The sequence below is a fragment of the Eucalyptus grandis genome, chromosome 7, assembly GCF_016545825.1.
Source record: "Eucalyptus grandis isolate ANBG69807.140 chromosome 7, ASM1654582v1, whole genome shotgun sequence".
Classification (NCBI taxonomy): domain Eukaryota; kingdom Viridiplantae; phylum Streptophyta; class Magnoliopsida; order Myrtales; family Myrtaceae; genus Eucalyptus; species Eucalyptus grandis.
Window position 1 is genome coordinate 54,126,558 of NC_052618.1, and position 20,956 is coordinate 54,147,513.

The following is a 20,956-nucleotide window of genomic DNA, read 5'->3' on the forward strand; positions in this document are numbered from 1 at the left end:
GAAGCAAATCGGATCGACCAAAAGGATTTGGAGACTTTAATGATATTTAAGCTTACGCTGGAATTGGCCCGTTGAACCGTTCCTTCACAAGATTAAATATCCATTTTGGCCTCATCTCCAAATTTTCTGAGCATCCAATGAAAGGGACAAAAGATAGGTCGTAACAATTTAGACTCTTTGCAATTTAATGGACATACGTCTTTCTTTCAGTACTTGAACAAAATAAAAGGTAGAGGACAAAGAAACTATGCTCAACCCCATCTCCTTTCATCATCGATCCGGCATATCGACATGTGATGATCGCGACTCATGACAAAAAATATATGAAAGACTTGACGTTACCTACTGCGTTACATGACAAATATACACAATCAATTAATCATATCTATTGAGGTAATTTTTGGTAATTCAATTCTGAAAATTAATGGGTATTTTCTTGGAAAATAATCATGTGGAGGAGATTGCTTGAAAAGGAATAGAGCGAGTCCAAAGTTTTACCATGTATGGATGAAAATCGAATCGAAATATATGGAATGTTATATCACAAAGGGTTAATATTCTAAAAAACCCAAGATTGATACACATATGACAAATTTAAACCGAACTAATTTTTTGATCATAAAAAACCTTAAATTGATACATTTTTGATATATTTACATTAAACCGATATATTTATGACAAATTTATCCTTTATTGATTTTCATTAAATTTTACTTTTAAATTGCTAAGTTTGATTATTGTAATAGTTGATTAGTATATCGTTTTGAGATTTTACCATTTGTATGTCACAATTGTATAATTTTACGGTTTTTGTGATATTAATCCAATTTAGTAGAAGGTATATACAATTTTGGGATTTTTGGTAGTTGAACAAATTAGTTCGAAGCAAATTTGTCATAAATGTACCGATTTTGGATTTTTTCTAGTCATTTGGGCAAATTTATTATATGTATACCAATTTGGAATTTTTTATTTTTATGGTAAATAATTTAGTTTGAGATGAATTTGTGATACGTGTACTAGTTTCTAATTTTTCAGGGTATTAATCTTATCACAAAACCTTTGATCAGAAAATCAATCCTTAATTATTCTTAATTAGCAGAAAGGCAGTGATGAAGTCTCCAGCTACGGACAGAATGAAGGGGGATGCGACGTATCCACGTCATGTATCCCACCATATTCCTTCAACTTATTCTCCTCCTTATCTTGCAGAAAGTCCATGCAGAAAAGTAGCAGTCTTATCTCCTTCCACAGCATCTGGCTTTTGATACATATTCGCAGATAATCTCTGTCTGTTCACCAAGACATTCATCTTCGGATCTTCTTGATTCTCTTTCCTATTCTGGTGTTCAGTTCACACATCATCTTTGGATTTTGGTTGCATGGTGTGTTTCTTTCTGACCATCCTTTTATTTCCGCTCTCTCAAAACCCACCCCTTTCTTTCCCTTTTCCTGTTTCTTTCTCTCTTTTGACATGGTGCTTGATTTCTATCTGCAGGAGCCTGAAGCTGAAAACGTCACCTATGAGGAGGTCTCTCTCGCTCTCTAAAATTATAAGATTGGAAAATCTTGGATTTTTCCTTTATCGTTGAACTGTTTCCTTTTTCGGTGGTTGATGCTGCAGGATTACATAACGAATTCCAGAGGGCTGAAGCTGTTCACATGCAGTTGGCTTCCTCGGGACCGAGAGCGGAAAGCTCTGATCTTTTTTTGCCATGGATACGGCATGGAATGCAGCATCACCATGAGGAGTCAGTGTCATACTTTCTTTCTGAAGATCCTATACGATTTTCTCGGAAAAAAAAACCCTTATTTTCGAGCGACTTACATGTACAGTTGAGATAACTTGGTTATGTTTCGTGTTTTAATTATTTTGATCAGGCACGGCGGTCCGGTTGGTGAACGCGGGCTACGCTGTCTACGGGATCGATTACGAAGGCCATGGGAAATCCGATGGATTGACGGCCTTCATCAACAGCTTCGATGATCTCGTGGACGACTGCTCAGCTCATTTTACCAGCATCTCTGGTAATTAAAACCTCATTTACATTCTTTTCCCTCTCTTGCTGATATAAAAATCATCATGCTCCTTCCAGAGTCCAACGCTTGCTCCTGCTCATGCCTTTTTCCCCCTTTTTCAATTTCCATTTTGGTGATCTTTTTGGTTTATGTTCATACACAGAAAGGAGAGAGAATAAAGAGAAGATGAGGTTCTTGATGGGAGAGTCCATGGGAGGAGCTGTTGCCCTACTTTTACACAGAAAGACGCCAGAATTCTGGGATGGAGCTGTCTTGGTTGCTCCCATGTGTAAGGTGAGTGTGCACGACGCGTCTTTGCCTTATTCGCTTCCACATCCGTTGAATTTGACCCATCACTTAATCTCACACCGTTTCTTTCGAAAACTTATTAGAATATTAATATGTCTACGCATTTTTTCTTTCTTACAATTTAAAATTGTCGTTGATAAATCATTATCGTCCGATTTTTTTCAATCCTCCCATTTTGGGTTTTTGTGTCTTTCCCACTTCTCTCGAAAGATCAAATTCTTGACACATATTTTAACAAAAAAATAAAAATAAAATTCTTGATACCCACATAATTTTTTTTCCACTTCCTTTTTTCTTTCGAGAGGAAAGAAACCTTTTAGCTAGCATTCTGCCAGCTCAAAGTTCCATTCATGTCGCTCTCAATGTTTTTACTTTTGATCGGTAATGGGTTGGTTTGATAAGTATAAAATTATCATTTCATTTAACTTTCACTCAAATGTTTATTCTATTATAGTGCGTTAGGTGTTCATGCGCTAACCAGCTTAGAGTCAACTCTGAATAATGTGTCCTATGACTATGACTCAAGACTTGCGCGTGCCCTGTGCATTTCATGAATGTATTTGAGTAGCGCAATTCACAAATAAAAAATATGAGTAGCTTTTCTTTTTTTAAGGCAGTGAGTAGTTTTGAATTTAATTTTTGAAGGTTTTACAATTCTAGACTTTGAAAAAAGTTTTCTGATAAAAAGAAATTATTTTGGATAGCTAAACGGAAACATCTACTTTAAAAGATAGTATATAATGCGAGGGTGAATTTGAAAAGCTAAAAGTGAGACAAATAGCATTTGCGGCTTTATTATTAGACTAGTGTCGGGCATGCGCATAGTGAGTTTGTACAAGAAAGAGAGAGCCTTTTTCTATCGACGAGAAGTGGATGAAATGAGAAGTTATAAGAAAAGTGTTGATTATATATTTTGTCCTTTTATTATTTGATACAAGGATAATTTGGGAATAGATCCGTCTTCTTTTTGTCATTGGAGACAATATTAGAAATAATTATTTAGTTAAACTTGACAAATAAAATGCACCGGTTTCGAAGTTTTGAGATTACTTAGGTTACATTTGTTTCATTGAAAGATTTATTACGAAGAAACTATTTTCGAGAAAAATAATTATCTTTATTTATTTAATTAGTAGTTCTTATTATAAAAAAAAGGAAGTCGTTTTTATGGGAGAATGTGTCCCTTTGAGACCCCACTTCATGCATCAGAATAAAATAGCTCAGGAGAAATTAAAAATTGATTCATCATGTGAATCTACATCCCAACATAAGCTGTTCGGATAATCACTCATCAACTCATATCTTCATGCTTAACAAGTGAAATCAAGGCTTGCACAGATGTGTGTACACAAGTTTTTAAAGAAGGAGCACTGTTTTTGATCTGCAATTTCTATTTCAGATTGCCGAGGATGCAAAGCCGCCTCCGCTGGTGATAAATATACTCACCAAACTGACCAATATCATCCCGACCTGGAAGATCATTCCGACTCCGAGCATCATCGATCTCGCTTTCAAAGTCCCTGAAGTAAGAAAGCAGGTACATTCCTATCCCAATCAGTTATTGACTGTATGCTCACTATGAAGTAATCATGGATAATCAATTTGTCAACGTTGATTTTGTATACTTTTGACATTGAACTAGTTATCGCGATCGACAAGCTCCCATTTTATAGTTGCGCAAATTCTGAGAGTAGGAAGATCAGTCACAGGCTACCAAACGAGAGTTAGATAACAGATATTTATATATGGTGATTTGACTGGTGCAACTCTTTGCAACAGGTGAGAGAAAACAAGTATTGCTACAAAGGACGGCCTCGGCTGAAAACGGGCTACGAATGTCTGAGGATCAGCTTGGAATTGGAGCAGAGGCTTAACGAGGTTTCGCAGCATCCTTCCCTTCTGTCTATTGATATATTCTCTCTTTTCTCTCGACACATCAATCGGCGCCTTTTGGCTGTCGAGCACAAAATACTTGGTTTAAACAATCTTTTGATTCCAATGCTATGCAGTGTTCGTTGTCCTGCTCACTGAAAACATCTCATTTTTACTTAATAGGTCTCGTTGCCATTCATAGTTCTCCATGGGGAAGAAGACAAAGTCACAGATAAATCTGTGAGCAAGCAACTCTATGACTCCGCTTTGAGTTCGGACAAGACATTCAAATTGTATCCAGGCATGTGGCACGGTTTGCTGTATGGAGAAACACCAGAGAATGCCGAAATCGTCTTCAACGATATCTTAGGATGGTTGGATAAGAGAGCTTCACTAGGGAATTTGAGGTTGGAGAGAGAACTGAAAGAAGAGAATGACCCGCAACCAAAAGATACATAGGAACTCAGAGAGGCCAAGCGGTATAGAGATTAGACAGCGAATAGTCATGGTGATAATTTGGTTGCAAAAAGCAACTCAAAGAGGGTTCTCAAAGGGGGAGTGATGACCTTTCGCTTGCCTTTCTTAAAGGTCAATTAACTTAGGATTGATGTGCTTCGTGTGGGAAGAGGGCATGTCACCGAGCTAGAAAGCTCATAATAATGCAGATGCAGCTACAGATTATCCAGGCCATCAAGAGCAATCTAATGCACGAGTTTCTGAACCAGTGCACCGCCTGCCATGGTAGATTTTATGTCGAAGAAACCATTTTTTGTAATTGTCCACAAGTCATGCCTAAACTAAGTGTTTCGGTTTCTCCAGGATAATATCATCTTTTCAGTAACCATTAGCCTGTTTCTCAGCATCGAAACGTGCATCCCAACTGATTTTCATGTCCTGTTGCTGGCGATTCTGCGTTGATCTCGGATGCTTTGGAAGTCAAAAGACACATACCACAACCTAGTTGACCATGACAAATTCGAAACACGGAAGATGCAATAAACGCATGCCTTAACTTCCCAAGAAATCAGTGGCCAAAAGGTGTTTTTCATAAGAAAGCAGGCCAGCGCACTAACAGTGACTTGATTTATATCAGCAATTTGCCCGAGTTCGACAATTTGCTACTAGAATCGACCCACAAGAGTTCTCTAAGCTGTAAAAATTCCCCGAAAGTTTGCATCGTCTTCACGGTTCAAAGACAACGAAAGTAGGCCACCTACTCTGCCATCTATATGACAAAACAACTCCAACACAACCAAACCACAACCCTACATCTGCTTCCCCCCTTATAAGAATCTCATAGATAGCAGGCACAGATTAGAATCCCAGTGATTCTCCCTCAATGGGCAATCCTAAGAACACCGGCACCCTAGCATTGACACTCCTTGTCATCATCATCTTTACCATCATAGACCAGTCATCATCGGCCCGAAGCCTGGGCAATCCCGCCCCAAATGGCCACCAAAGCCATCACACTGTCACATTCCTCATGAGAAATGTCCTGAGCAACATTTCTTCCTTGAGACCGGCCACAGGTAAAGTTCCCAACAACCAACTCCCCTTCCCAAAGCCGCTAGGCCTTTTCCCTCCCAGCAAGGGCATTCCATTAACCCAGCCTAACAACCCTCTGGGCCCGGGAGTCGCTGGCTCATCCACTGGAACACTTGACCTGGCTGGCACAGGCTTTTCATTTCCGGCCATCGCCACACTTCAAGAATTGGAACTCAGTAGCGTAACAGAGATTAATGAGTACTTATTTGAAGGATTGGTTTTCAGTTCCCGGGTGATTGGAAAAGCGCAAGGAGTGTATGTTGCCAGCTCGGAGGATGGAACCAGCCACATGATGGCAATGACTGCATATTTTGCAGGCAGTGAGTTGAAGGATGGACTGAGGTTCTTCGGGGTTCATCGGACAGATGTCTCGGAGTCTCATATTGCAGTCATTGGTGGTACAGGATTGTATAATGGTGCAAATGGCTATGCTAGTGTCAAGTTCATTGACGGTGAATATAACCTTAGTGGGGAAGATACAAGAGAAAGCATGTACCTTTTATTCACAGTTTACCTTAGCTAGTGAAGCATTGTTAACACTCATATATACAAGTATTTATATATTATTCTCTCATCTGGAAACGCAATCCTTACACACTCCCCTGTAATCTCTTAGGGTCGGACCTTGCAAGAGATTTTTCTTATTCAAATCTTAAGATGTTGGGCTGTAGTTTCGCGAACTACATTCAAGTCTTTAAGTTCAGCAACCATCAAAGTTATCTCTTAAAAGTCTGATGTCTTCCATTCCATCTCTCTATTCTGTTTACCGATTGTCTCTGTGATCAGAGACAGTAATCATTCAAACTGCAAAAAGTGAGATTAAGATCTGGAAACAGAAAAGATGGCAGTGATTTGAAATGTCAGAGCACTAGGCTATAGCACTTCTGGCTAATGAAATGGATAATCACGTTCCTGAAGCTGATTTATACAAAGAAAGGGGCGAAAAGGAAGACCATGGGAAGCGACGTACTGCAAATGCCCATTGCGATTATGCACGTATTAGTTGAACAAAACAATGAACAGATTCTCAGCTTTACTTATGGATCTTGATATGTTCGAATAGTGCCTTAAGAACACCTCGAAGCTGACATATTATATGTTGGACCTTTTGCTGAGCTGGTTTTAACATATTTTTGTTGATCACTGTCCAAGTTCTTAGGACTCAGTACAGTTTAAATGGAGATTTGAAGTATCAAACATTAAGAATATAACAATGCTAAAGCGAACTGATGAAATTTTGCCACAGGGCATTCAGAATGTTGGGACTAATCCTCTACAAAGATGTTCAACTTGAACTGGCGAGTTTGCTTTCATGTAAAACTAAAACCAAATTTTAATCTTAACAATTCACAACCGTCTGCCAATTGTACCTTTTCCATGAAAAACTGCTGCTAATAGACAAAAAAATAAAAAAAAAAAAAAAATTGCTTTTCGTGAAGTAGAGAGTTGTTAAGATAACATAGTTATGAAGTTGGAGTGATAGAAGTCAAATCAGCTAAGATCTTCACTTGTTTGAGTGTAACAGGACATCCCATTTCTTAATTCGAGGCTAAATGATCAAGCCAACGAGCTGAACTTCAGGACCAAATTCTTGATGAAAAACTATGGATAAGAAGGCAGAATTCTCAGTATATTAAAATCAAGATAAGATCTACTCCAGGATTAAGCATGGTTTACTAGGTTTCGTATGAGCTTTAGGTCATCAAGACCAACCTCACTAATCTCCATTCGAACAAGTGAGTAATCAACAACTCCAACTCAACAGCTCCACATTTTCACTAAGAGACTAGACTCATCAAGCTATATATGCACCTTTCACTTGCAACTCACTAGTCCACCGGGTCACCAGAGTCCAAGCCCATTCCAGAATTCACAAGTCACCCCCCACAATGGCCAAAGTTTCACTTCTCACCCCTCACGCACTCATTTGCCTTTTGCTCCTAGCCGTCGCCGTTGGATATGTCCACTCGGGGCATCAATGCAATCTGCCCCAACTGGTACATTGTCAAGTGGCCAACTCCCAGATGCCGCTGATGCAGAGCCACCACTACCCAACACCTCCGATGTCACAGTGGCACCAGTGGCCGCGCCCACTGCTGATGAGGTTGAGGACCCGCCAGTCCCAGACACGCCAGTTGCTGCTGTGGCGCCAGCAGCAGGCCCTGTCCCAACCCTGCCTGGCGGCCCGGCTCCGATTGCCAGTGCCGCGGCTAGTGCAGTAGTGGCGAAACCTGGCACAGCACAGCCCCAATTGTCCTTCTTCATGCACGACATCATAGGAGGATCGCACCCAACTGCCCGGGTAGTGACGGGTGTCATTGCCAACTCCGAGATAAGCGCCGTCCCCTTCTCCAAGCCCAATAACAATACCTTCCCGATCAACGGAGGCGTCCCTCTCGTCAATGGCGTTGGCAACAGCAATGGCATCGGCAACCTCAACGGCATAATCAACAACAACAACCTCCCATTCCTCACTGGCCTAAATGGTGCGCAGGCCAGCACCGTGATACAGAACGCAGGTAATAATGACCACTTCGAAGGCGAAGACAACCAGCCCTTTGTCACGGCAGGGCAGCTCCCAGCCGGGGCCACACTTCAGCAGCTTATGTTCGGCACGATCACCGTGTTCGATGATGAGCTGACTGAGGGGCACGAGCTGGGGTCTGCCGTGATAGGCAAGGCGCAGGGCTTTTAATTGGCCAGCTCGTTGGATGGCACGAGCCAGACGATCGCTGTGACCGTGATGTTGCACACCGGTGCTAGTGGCGATCACGAGATCAAGGACACTATCAGCTTCTTCGGGGTGCATCGGACTGCTTCGCCAGAATCTCAGGTTGCAATCGTCAGCGGGACAGGGAAGTACGAGCATGCCAAGGGCTACGCCACCGTGGAGACGCTTCATCAGGCAGATCAACATACCACGGATGGCGTGGATACAATTCTTCAGTTTAGTGTGTATCTATCTGAGTAAATGTCGCATCCAATATGTGATGAACGTGGTAAAGGTGTCGAGTGTCCGAGTCTCTGAGAGTCCCATTCTTTACAGGTTTCAGTTAAATGCACGTAGAAGCATCTGATTCTGAATGATGATGACTTCATTGTTATGTGAATGACTGATTTCACATTGATGTAATGTTAAGAGTATGAGCGAATTCTTCCCTCTATCACCTCACATCGTGATAACAGTTACAAAGAAAGATCATGTTATACTGCACGCAACCAAGAGGATGATGTGCCGACTTGATGATTTCGATTTACAAGAGCCGCTCCGGACAGTCTTGTTGGAAAATAATCCAAAAATAAAACACAAACTGTTTGTTGCAATCAGAACATGAAATTAGAGGTGAGGTACGGATATCCGAATCTCCTTAAGGCAATTAGTTCCCGCCAATGGTGCTCCGCAGATTCACGAACTATGCCTCCCAAGATACAACACCTCGAACCTGTTTGGATTAGCACTATGCAAATAGGACTCGCCGAACTGCTCAATTGAACCAAAGACACTCAGAAAATTCAGAAGAGTAGAAAAGTGTATCGAGTCTTTTTTGGAATCGAGTCGGAAAAACCAAAAACCATAATGAAGCTCTATACTCCCATCTATTTATAGAGATTTTTAGTTCATGTACGAAGAGATACATGAATTAAATAAACGCATGTATCCATGAAATTCATGAATCAAGAGATACATGAATTAAGAGATTCACGAATCCGGAGATACGTGAATTCAAGAGATTCGTGAAATCAATAAATACATAAATTAAAAGATACATGGATCTAGGAAATTCATGAATTCAATAGATACGTGAATAGAAAAGATGTATCTTAATTTATTGGCATTTGTTGATCCATTAACCATAATTATAACAATCCCCCACATTAATGGATCAACAAAACATTTTTGACTCGAAGGAATCTGAGCATGCCTGTTGAAATAAATTGCATCAAGATAGGTAGCTTTCGCTTTGAACCTTCTTTAGTGAAAGCTTATCGGACTTACTTAACTAGTCGATGGACTAAGCCTTGAATCGCGCTGTTTGTGTAAGCCTAGACAATAAACCTCACACGGAGTATTTCCAATTCAAGATTGGTTCTCGGTTGTGTTCGTTCTTTCGGCCCTGAACCTCTCGGGATTCATGCGTGCTTTAGAAAATCTAGCCTTTAAAGATTTTCATAGAGTCGGCCAGCTCCACGCATATAGGTGCATTCCTATTAAAGACATCCTACCATATCTCACTTGGATGTTATATTCCAAGTTATAGGAATCATTAAACGCATAGCGTACCCTTAATAACGCTGTAGGAAAGCACTGTTGCATCATAGGAATGGTAGACAGTGCTTACACTAGAGTTTCCAAAATTTGCGTTGTCCTATTGAACCTAGACCATGGGATCTCCAATCGCATAGGTTAGGTTTCCACCCGAATCTCTTTATTGGGTTAAGGCTCTTAAACCCATTCCCCTCGATGCCAGTTTATCTGCTTTTTGACAAACCTTTTGTCGCGGATCCGCAATATTTTCCTTTGACTTTACAAAGTCTAAAGAAATTATTCCATTTGAGAGCAACTGCCTTACGGTGTTATGTCTACGACGAATATGTCTAGACTTACCGTTATAAATCACATTATGTGCCCTTGCAATTTGCATAATTGCCGCTTGATTGTCACAGTGTATGCAAATTGCAGGCATAGGTTTTGGCCACATTGGAACATCTTCTAAAAAATGTCAAAGCCATTTTGCTTCTTCAGCAGCTTTATCCAAAGCAACAAACTCTGATTCCATTGTAGAGCATGTTATTATAGTTTGTTTAAAGGATTTCCATGACACTGCAACACCTCCTAGCGTGAACACATATCCGCTAGTCGATTTCGATTCATCAATCAAATCCAGCTTGCATCACAATAACCTTCCAAAACACTGGATATTTGCCATATTGTAGAACATAGTCTTTTGTCTTTTCAAATATCCTAATACTCTCATCAAAGCATTCCAATGCTCATGACCTGGGTTACTGGTATATCTACTCGCCTTGCTTACCGAGTACGCAATATCGGTCTAGTGCAATTCATGATATACATGATGCCGCCGATTACTTGAGAGTATTCTAGCCGTCTAACACTATTTCCAAGTGTTCTTTCTTAAAGTTAGGTGTGGAAGAAAATGATTGTTTGCATCTTTAATGCCGAATCCTTTAAATCTCTCAAATACCTTTTCAATGTAATGAGATTGTGTTAAACCTAAGCCATCGAATTCCTTAGAATTTTGATGCCGAGTATAACATCCGCAACACCTAAATCTTTCATCTCAAAATTCTTCTTGAGAATGTTCTTGGTGATTTTGATGACCTCAATGTTATCTCCAAAATTAACAAGTCATCAACATATAGACAAATAAGTACATATCCAACTCGTAGTGGATTTAGTGTACACACATTTGTCACACTCATTGATTCTATACCCATTTTGAATCATTACCCGGTCAAATTTCTCATGCCATTGCTTAGAAGCTTGTTTAAGTCCATACAATGATTTGACAAGTCTAGACACTTTGTGTTCTTGTCCTTTGACCTTGAACCCTTCAGGTTGTTCCATATAAATCTCCTCGTCGAGATCACCATTTAAGAATGCAGTTTTCACATCCATTTGATGTATTTGCAAATTGTATAGCGAAACTATAACAATCAACATCCTTACTGATGTTATTCTTGTGACAGGTGAATAAGTATCAAAGTAGTCAAGACCCTCTTTTTGTCTAAACCCTTTAGCTACAAGCCGAGCTTTGTACTTATCAATGGAACCATCGGCTTTTAGTTTTTCTGAAAATCCATTTACATCCAATTGGTTTATTTCCAGGTGGAAGATTAACCAATTCCCAAGTATGGTTACTTAGGATAGAATGGATTTCATTGTCATGACTTCTTTCGTAAAGGAGCATCCTGGAGATGACATTGCCTCTTTATATGTTTGGGGCTCACCTTCTAACATGTATGTTAGAAAATCAGGTCCGAAAGATTTTTGATTCGAGACCTTTTACTCCTTCGAAGTTCGGCTTCTTTGGCCACAACTTCATCATTCTCGATTATGATTCTCTAAGCCTTTTCTCGAGAAAGTTCTCCTTGATTTCTTTTTGCAGGATATATATCCTCAAAAATTCAGCATCCCTTGATTCTAGGATTGTATTAACATGAATTTTCGCATTTTCAGATTTATGAACCAAAAATCTATATGCGCTACTATTTTGAGCATAACCGATGAATATGCAATCCACCGTTTAGGTCCCAACCGAGTTTGTTTCGGAGGAGGAATCGCCACCTTGGCCAAGCACCCCCACACTTTTAGAAAATTGTAGGATGGCAACTTTCCATTCCATAACTCATATGGAGTTTTACCTGTCTTTTTGTGGGGTATTTTATTAAGAATATAATTTGCGTTAAAACGCTTTTCCCCACAAGTTCTCGAGGTAAACCCGAACTCAAAAGCATGGCGTTAGCCATCTCCTTTAGTGTCCCTGTTCAATCGTTCAGCAACTCCATTTTGTTGTGGAGTATAAGGTGTAGTCGTTTGGAGAATTATTCCATGACTAGCACAAAACTCTTTCAAATTGATTGAACTGTATTCTCCTCCTCTATCAGACCTAAGCACTTTGATTCGTTTATCAAGTTGGTTTTCAACTTCAGTTTTATACTTGACAAACATGCTCATAGTCTCATCTTTGCTAGTTAGTAAATAAACTTAGCAAAATCTAGTACAATCATCCACAAATGTGATGAAGTACTTCTTTCCACCTCTACTTTCTACAAACTTTAAATCACATAGATCACTATGGATTAATTGTAGAGGTTCACTTGTTCTTTCAATGGATTTGAAAGGTTTCTTGGCAAACTTGGCCTCAACACAAGTCTCACACTTGTAACGAGCATCTAACTCAAATCTTGGAATTAATCCCAAGTTTACTATTCTTTTCATTGTACCATAGTTTACATGTCCTAATCTACCATGCCATAGATAAGGAGACACAACAAAGGTAAACCGAAGACTTTTCTTTATTAATAGTCTTTGGGCACACATACTTTGAGTTTACATCAATGACAGCCACATTGGCCTTAAACAGGTCATTACATAAGTACCATTTCCCCACATGCATCCCTCCTTTTGAAAGTACAAACTTGTCGATTCAAATACAACTTTGAAACCCTTCTTGACAAGTATAGGGCCAGAAATTAGATTTTTTTCCGAATATCTAGTACATGCAAGACATTCAACAGGCGACCTCCTTGCCGATGTAAACTTCAGGATCACCTTTTTTCTTCCGGCGATCTTTGCCGATGCAGAGTTAGCCATATAAAGCTTCATCTTCTTCAGCCTTCTCATAAGATGAGAACATGTGTTTATCTCGCACAGATGTGATTTGTGGCACCCGTGTCTAGCCACCACCATTAGTGTTCGACACCGAGATGCTTCAGACATTACCACAGCAGAGCGTCTCTCAATATTGTCATGCTCTGTCAAATTCAGTTGCTGGGTTGCACCTTCGTTCTTGCCTTTTTTCGGGCGCTTCTTGCAATCCTTAGCACGATGGCCAACCTTGTTGCATATAAAACACGTCCCTTGGAATTTCTGGAACTGCTCCTTTTGCTTGCCTTTTCCTTGAAAAGATATCTTCCTTTTTCTATCTTGCTTGGATTTGGAAGATTCCACAACGTTGGCCTTTGGTTCAGAAGAAGGATTCGCACTCCTTCTATTGTCTTCCTCGATCCTGAGGCGCAAAATGAGATCTTCAAGGCTCATCTCCTTCCGTTTGTGCTTCAAATAATTTTTGAAGTCTGACCAGCCCGGAGGTAGTTTCTCAATCATGGCTGCCACTTGGAATGATTCACTAAGTATCATTCCCTCAGCCGAGATGTCACTCAGAATTAATTGCAATTCTTGAACCCGACTCATGACATTTAGAATCCACCATCTTGTAATCCAAGAATTTGGCAACCACAAATTTCTTGGTGCCAGCATCCTCGTTTTGTATTTTTTCTCTAGGACTCCCATAACCTGTTTAGCAGATTCAATATTACAATAAACATTATAAAGAGAATTCACTAAATGTTAAGGATATAATTTCGGCATAAGAAGTCCCCATGCTTCCAAGCCTCCAACGCACCGAGCGTCGTGACATCTTGCTCATTTGGACTAATTATCGGCACACCTCCGATAAATATTTCGTCGATTGAGCATGGTCAAATAGAAGTACATCTTATGTTGCCACCGTTTAAAGCCCACTCCGGTAAATTTCTCCGGTTTCTCGCAGTTGTAACTCGGAGGTGTTGCCATCACGGTAGGCAAGGTTCGTTGAACCATCCCTCCGTAAACAGAGCCAAAAGCCATTTGGCCTATACTGTTCGAAAAATGGGTCCGGGTATACCAGTCATATGACTTGTACCCGCACCACCAAAATTGGTGTTGGCCCAAGGGCCCGTAGCATTGGCTGCTACAAATTCAGACCTCGAGGGTTGAACATCTTCCATAGCATCACGAATCGACCATAGGAACGTCTCCTTAAACATTCGGGACATTGAAGGGCACTTGGTTGTTTCCAGCCATCTCAATAATCCGACAAGAACAACAAACAGTGAGTAATTAATTGCCTTAAGATTGTTGGAAAATAATCCAAAAATAAAACACAAACTGTTTGTTGCATCGAACATGAAATTGGAGGTGAGGTACGGATATCCGAATCTCCTTAAGGCAATTAGTTCCCGCCAATGGTGCTCCGCGTCATTCATGAACTATGCCTCCCAAGATACAACACCTCGAACCGTTTGGATTAGCACTATGCAAACAGACTCGCCAACCGTTCAATTGAACCAAGACACTCAGAAAATTCAGAAGAGTAGAAAAGTGTATCAGAGCCTTTTGGAATCGAGTCGGAAAAACCAAAAACCATAATGAAGCTCTATGCTCCCATCTATTTATAGAGATTTTTAGTTCATGTACGTAAGAGATACATGAATTAAATAGACGCATGTATCCATGAAATTCATGAATCAAGAGATACATGAATTCAAGAGATTCACGAATCCAGAGATACGTGAATTCAAGAGATTCGTGAAATCAATAAATACATAAATTAAAAGATACATGGATCTAGGAAATTCATGAATTCAATAGATACGTGAATAGAAAAGATGTATCTTAATTTATTGGCATTCGTTGATCCATTAACCATAATTATAACCATAATTATAACAAGTCTTCTTCTAAATTATTCACCATTGTGGGAACGGTTTAAAAGGGAAGCTTCCAGCTCCACTATCATCGTTGATGCCAAGTCTGTAAATAGTCTTGAGCAATAGGACCTGACTCGCTCTTGAACTAAATTGCCAAGCAGTTTCTCAACTCGCTCTGCCATGGATGGATCCTTCTCTCTCTCTCTCTCTCTCACCCACCCTCCCCTTCTCGCCACTTCAAGCCCATCGAACGCAAGTGACCTCAAAGACACTCGACATCACCATCTGCTTCTTGCTCATCCTCATTGCCGGCTGCAACCTGGCACAGTCCACCCGGAAAGGATGACACCCTCATCTCGAAGAGAAACCCACGTTCGGCTCGACCGACCGCAGTCGACAATGTTCCGACCAAGGGATCCAAGCAGGCGTCCGATCCGCTTGGACGGACACAAGGCTTTCACTTGGCCGGCTCGGCGGACCGTTCGAGCCCAGTGATATCGATGACCGCCACATTTCGATAATGTGTCGGTCTCGTTGTCCGGACCACTTCACCTCGATGAGTTCACCTCTCCGGATTATAGTTTCACGCCATTTCGAAAGTCTGCTATGCAATGAAAAAAAGCCATTTCCACGGGCGACAAAGCATGCGCTCCCCTTGTTTTTGGATAGCAGGCCTGTACTGGCAACATCAACGCGATATATTTTGGTGGGGTACACGAATTTGCTTTGAATTGTGTTCAGTAGGACCATAAGAGCATCTCATCCTGGCCCATAACATATACAGATACTATTACATATAGAGAGAAGTAACTCCTATTTTTGAGCAACCATAACTTCTTCTTTTTCCCCCTAAATTATCCTCGATTGGTTATTTACATTAGTAATTTATCAACGGAAAAATATGTAACTACAAATTCCACTTTACCTCATGCATCTTGTCGAGTATGTCTTGATTTTTGTTTTTTGGGTATTAGACTAAAATTGAGTTTTGATACTCGAATTGAAATTTGTGGTGACTTGACTTGAGAAAATTGAAGATTTAGTGTTGGTGGTGGAGCAAAAATTTTTTTCTCAAATTATTAAGTTTTAATGAGAGATAGAAAGGTTTAAAATTTTGAGACATCTTTTATGATTCTTGAATTTCCATAATGAATTTTACTTCTCCTCTTCCTGTAATTTTTCGTATAAGGGTTCTTTTACATAAACCTGCGTATTCATTTATTTTTCTTAATTTTAATTTCGTTGTAATTCCACATTCATGATAACACTTGTCTTGACAAATTCGAATCTTCTTTATTTTATAATCTTTAGAATGGTACACGTGGGAAGAGAATCATTTTACCATTAGATATCTGTGCTTGTCTTCAAACCCTTTTTTCCCCTTATCCGGGCTTTAATGCAATTTGTGCCTTTAACTTTTTTTTAGTGGAGCTGTTGAGGAAAAAATGATTGAATAATCCTCAATCTCACCTTCAATATGTCATTTGGTGTTCTCTATATGCCACCTATTTTTCTCCGTTGACCGTTAGCCAGCAAGCCAACACGAAACCTTCTACATATGAATGGCCAGTAGAGCCAGGAGAAAAAAGGGAAGAAAAAAACATAATAAGGAAATAAACAAAAATGTCGGTGCCATATCGAAACGCATAAGCCATGATGTTCTTTGGCGTAAGATGGATGATTGATGTAGGGACATGCGTGGTGGAACTTCAAGGAAATGTCGAGAAGGACTGATTCTTTTGGAAAAGTTGACAGATGACATAAAGTCAAGCAACCCCGGGGGACCCTTGAGTTCTTTTTCAAAGAATTTTGACTTCTTGTTGGTCTCGTTTACACCAAGCATAACGGAATTTATGTGCAAGAGAGGTGGTTTTTCTTTAATTTTATGATTAATGGATGATTTTGAGCATTAAATGAGGTGATCATTTGAAGTCATAATTTTATTCTCGATCGCTCGAATGCAACATTGCTTAAAGATCGTTTATTTGAATACCATCAACGATTTGTGTGGTGCTATATCAAAATTTCCATATTCTATTCCATCTATGAATGAAAAATTGATGAAAAAAATCTCATGTGACATTATTTTATATAAACTACATACATGGCTTGTCATTGAATCGAAATAAGCAAAGGCGTGCACAACGATGTCCCGTGCTAGCACTTGTGTCCGTGCCGGCTACCTCGTCCCCTTTCTTGCCCTCGCCCACCGAATCCATCACCAAGCATCTTCATCGTCGCCCTTGCCACCACTCCGCCCACCGTTCGGTAGCCCGACTCCGCCATGTCCCATGCTGTCGAGGACTCCGAAATCCCACACCTCCATTTCGCAGCTCCGACCACGGGTTACCCCCAACACTGAAAAAACTGAGCCTTGACACTTAGTCTGATGGGGTTAGGGTTTCATCTTCAAGTCAATTTGGAGCAACACGCCAAACAATTTTCCCATGTTGATCGAGGATTGTCCATTTTGGATTTGGTTTTTCTGTTCAAAAATGTCACGTTGAACTTTAAATTTATAAAACAAAGGTCATGTAAGATGAACATTAAAAAAATCTCATCGGATTCACTCTAATAAATGTTTTCTTGGACGTTATGATATTCATGTAATCAAAAGAATAGTTAATGTGGAGAAAAAATTTATGACCGCTCAAGTGTCCTCTTTTTCCGTTATTCTTATTATGAGAAGCGTGAATTTTCTATGTTCTTTGGTTTGATTTTGGAAAAAATGAAGTGAAATAAAAGGCGGTTAGCAACTAGAGGCAAAAAATAACGTGCTAGTCAACTTGAACTTTTCATGGCAGTTACGTGGAGCTAAGGTGGCCAAATACAGATTACATCGTGAATGTGGACGACATTATAGCTACTATCCATTTTTGTATCGTACTATTAATATCAATCTTTATTTTACTTTTTTTAATAATTAGTACGTGAGCTCCTTTTGAGTTGGCTACTAAATCGAATAAGGCATCAAATCGAATAAAATTCAATCAATTAATTTTATTATATCTCGACAGATGGAGAAGAAATGTCATCCACGAATTTTTTTTGCATGACGGTTCTACATTTGCTAAGAAAATCAAGATTTAGGATTATGTAAGAGCATGCATCATATATGTCGGTTAAAGATGGGAAACCGTCGAGTGAGTCAACCTAACTTTCCTAAAATCACAAATGAATTCGAAACTGTCAGCCACGATTTCAGCTCCTTCCACGCTATATTGACCCGCAAGTTAATATAAACCCCGGACAGACGCACTTCCCCTGCCGCTTCTTCTGCATCATTAACGCCCTGAAAGAAGAGAGGAAAAAGAGCGGTTTTTTCCAACTCGCTCCCGAAAAGAAGGGAAACCCACCAAAATGGCTTTGGAGATCTGCGTCAAGGCTGCTGCCGGAGCACCCGATATTCTTGGAGACTGTAATTTTCGCCTCTGGGTGATGTTTCGTCATGTGGGTGAGGGGATTTTTTGGGTTGTGTTTTCGCTGATCGGGCTGTGTGGTGTTTTCTCCGTGTTTGTTTAGGCCCGTTTTGCCAGCGGGTGATGCTAACTTTGGAGGAGAAGAAAGTTCCGTACAAGACCCACCTCATCAATTTCAGTGAGAAACCCCAGTGGTAAGTCTTTTCTCTCTCTCTCTCTCTCTTTAGGCAATTTTTCCGAGGAATGTCGTAATTTTTTCGGTGTTTGGTCTTTTGGGATTTTTAAAGGTTCTGGTCGTTATGATGATCTTTTTGTGACGAATGTTTCGCTGATAGGTTATTGGAAGTGAATCCGGAAGGGAAGGTGCCGCTGATCAAGATCGATGATAAGTGGATCGCCGACTCTGATGTGATTGTTGGCATTCTTGAAGAGAAATACCCTGAACCTCCGCTCACTCCTCCCCCTGAGTTTGCATCTGTGTAACTCTCTCTCTCTCTCTCTCTCTCTCTCTCTCTCTCTCTTCTCTCTGTACGTGTTTGTGTTTGTGTGTGTCTGTGTCTGTTGTCCTGTCATGTTTTCACCATTCTGGTTTATCTTCTGTCTGTTCTTTGTTTGAAATTTCTTGCTATCAGTTTTCTTCATCAGTTTCATGGAAGGATCCCTTTTGCTTAGCGTTTTCCTTTTGCTTAGAGACATCGATGGGTACTCATGCTGTGCGGTTTCTAGTGGTCTTGGCGTTCTCTTTTGCTTCTTTGTAAGGCTAGCTATATGTATGGGCAGTAAAATGTGTATTGCCAAAATGTCTTGAAAAGCTTGTTTTCTTTTCTTATATCAGATAGATAGATCGGACTCTGTTTTCTTGATTTTTGAATTTCAACCAGCGTTATGCCTTCTTCTAAAATTGCAGGGGCTCGAAAATTTTCATCTCCTTTGTGAAGTTTGTGAAGAGCAAGGACCCAAGTGACGGCACTGAGCAGGCATTGCTTGATGAACTGAAGGCGCTGGATGAACATCTCAAGGCTCATGTAAAATGCATATTCACAGTCAACTGTACATAAAAATGGCTCGAAAATTTTGCATTTTCTTCTGTAGGTTTACTGGTGCGCATTATTGTCGTTACAGGGTCCATACATTGCTGGAGAAAAGATAACAGCGGTTGACTTGAGTTTGGGCCCCAAATTGTTCCATCTCGAGGTTGCTCTTGGCCACTTCAAGAAATGGACAGTCCCAGAAAGCTTTACTCATGTCCACAGCTACACCAAGGTAAAATACGATGTTTGCGGCCTTTTATGTTTCTGCAAATTGTTTTCTGTTGGCAAGTGATAAGTTTTGGTAGAATAAGGTTCCATTGCACTAGCTATCATGAGTGCTGTGAAGGGTTGATAAACGGACAGAGAAATTAACAGCCATCATGAGTGCTGCATACGCGTGATGTGTTGATAGTTGATGCGCTTCCTCTTTCATCCATTTATGGCGTTTATGATTTTATTGGTACCAGCGCTTGTTGTGGGTATTGTTGCCAAATTTGCTAGGGACTGCTTCGTTTCCAATCTGTGATCACACATCTTTTGTGTTGAAACCTGTGGTGCATGTCATGGTGTTGTGAATTGTGCGAAAGAGGACAAGAGGCGGTGTCCAGTTGTGGAAATGTAGTTGCCAAGGCATTTGTTAGGTGTATTGATATTTGCCAACATAAACCTTGGGTTTCCATTTGTTCTGGGGAAGTTGAACTTAGATCCAGGCACATTCGGCTGCGGATCCTTGTACCGTTCCAAATATCGAATTTTTTTTTTTTCCATAAGAAATATCATCTCTGATGTATGGCAATGTCTTGGTGGTTGACTCATCATCGCAGTTCTTGATGCAGGAGGGGCATTTTTAATCATAGTAAAGATTGAGTTTTCTAGCTCTTATAAGTGGATTAGGCTAATCCCTGAAAACCTTTCTCAGTGATTTCCCATTTGTGTTTTCTCGAATGATTTGTTTCTTTCTTGATCGTTGTCCAGGTCTTGTCATTTGCTTCTCTAGCATCTTGTGCAGCTCCTTTGAAATTGCACAGGTTCATGTGGACACTTTAAAAACAACTGATTTTTCGTTTGTTTTTGCAGCTGTTGTTTGCTCGGGAGTCCTTTGTGAAGACCAAGCCAGCGAAGGAGCATGTGGTCGCTGGATGGGCGCCGAAGGTCAATGGAGCATGAATCGCAGCTTCTGCGTTATTAGTGTTAACTTTGATCTTTTGTTATGGAAGTGTGGTTGGGGCTCGAGAGGCTCTGCATGTTAGTTAAGTCAATAAATGTACTATCATCTCACCCATGTTGGGGCTTATGGTATTTATAATTCTACTGGTGTGGCCCGAGTGTGGTTTGAATGGAGGTTGCGAATCCTGGCTTAGGCCCTTCTCGTGGTTTCCATGAGTGATTCTTTCTTCGAGGATTAACTAATTTTCCTAGCAGCTGCTCAGTCAATTCTCTGAATGGGCCGCCTCTATCCCGCTCGGTTCGGATAATTGGCAAATTCTCGGGAATGTACATAGTCGATATCGTTGGGGAATCAAAGGAATGGAACGGGTAATGAAC

The 20,956-nt window shown here is 40.4% G+C and overlaps 3 protein-coding genes and 1 pseudogene across 3 annotated transcripts; all 4 read left to right on the top strand.

Moving 5' to 3' along the window:
* The first annotated feature begins 1,180 nt into the window (after nt 1–1,180).
* On the top strand, nt 1,181–5,041 carry LOC104454153 (caffeoylshikimate esterase). Its single transcript, XM_010068918.3, has 8 exons — nt 1,181–1,385; nt 1,499–1,531; nt 1,625–1,751; nt 1,882–2,028; nt 2,183–2,313; nt 3,728–3,865; nt 4,108–4,206; nt 4,384–5,041. The coding sequence occupies exons 1-8, from the start codon at nt 1,383–1,385 to the stop codon at nt 4,657–4,659; spliced, it is 954 nt and encodes a 317-aa protein (XP_010067220.1). The 5' UTR covers nt 1,181–1,382; the 3' UTR covers nt 4,660–5,041.
* A 498-nt stretch (nt 5,042–5,539) lies between these two features.
* LOC104454152 (dirigent protein 25) lies at nt 5,540–6,271 on the top strand. The gene has a single exon (XM_010068917.3). The coding sequence runs from the start codon at nt 5,540–5,542 to the stop codon at nt 6,269–6,271; it is 732 nt and encodes a 243-aa protein (XP_010067219.2).
* Nucleotides 6,272–7,726: 1,455 nt separating this feature from the next.
* LOC104455824 lies at nt 7,727–8,719 on the top strand (annotated as a pseudogene).
* A 9,393-nt stretch (nt 8,720–18,112) lies between these two features.
* On the top strand, nt 18,113–20,789 carry LOC104454151 (glutathione S-transferase DHAR2). Its single transcript, XM_010068916.3, has 6 exons — nt 18,113–18,379; nt 18,484–18,574; nt 18,716–18,859; nt 19,288–19,405; nt 19,503–19,643; nt 20,489–20,789. The coding sequence occupies exons 1-6, from the start codon at nt 18,322–18,324 to the stop codon at nt 20,576–20,578; spliced, it is 642 nt and encodes a 213-aa protein (XP_010067218.1). The 5' UTR covers nt 18,113–18,321; the 3' UTR covers nt 20,579–20,789.
* Nucleotides 20,790–20,956: the final 167 nt, after the last annotated feature.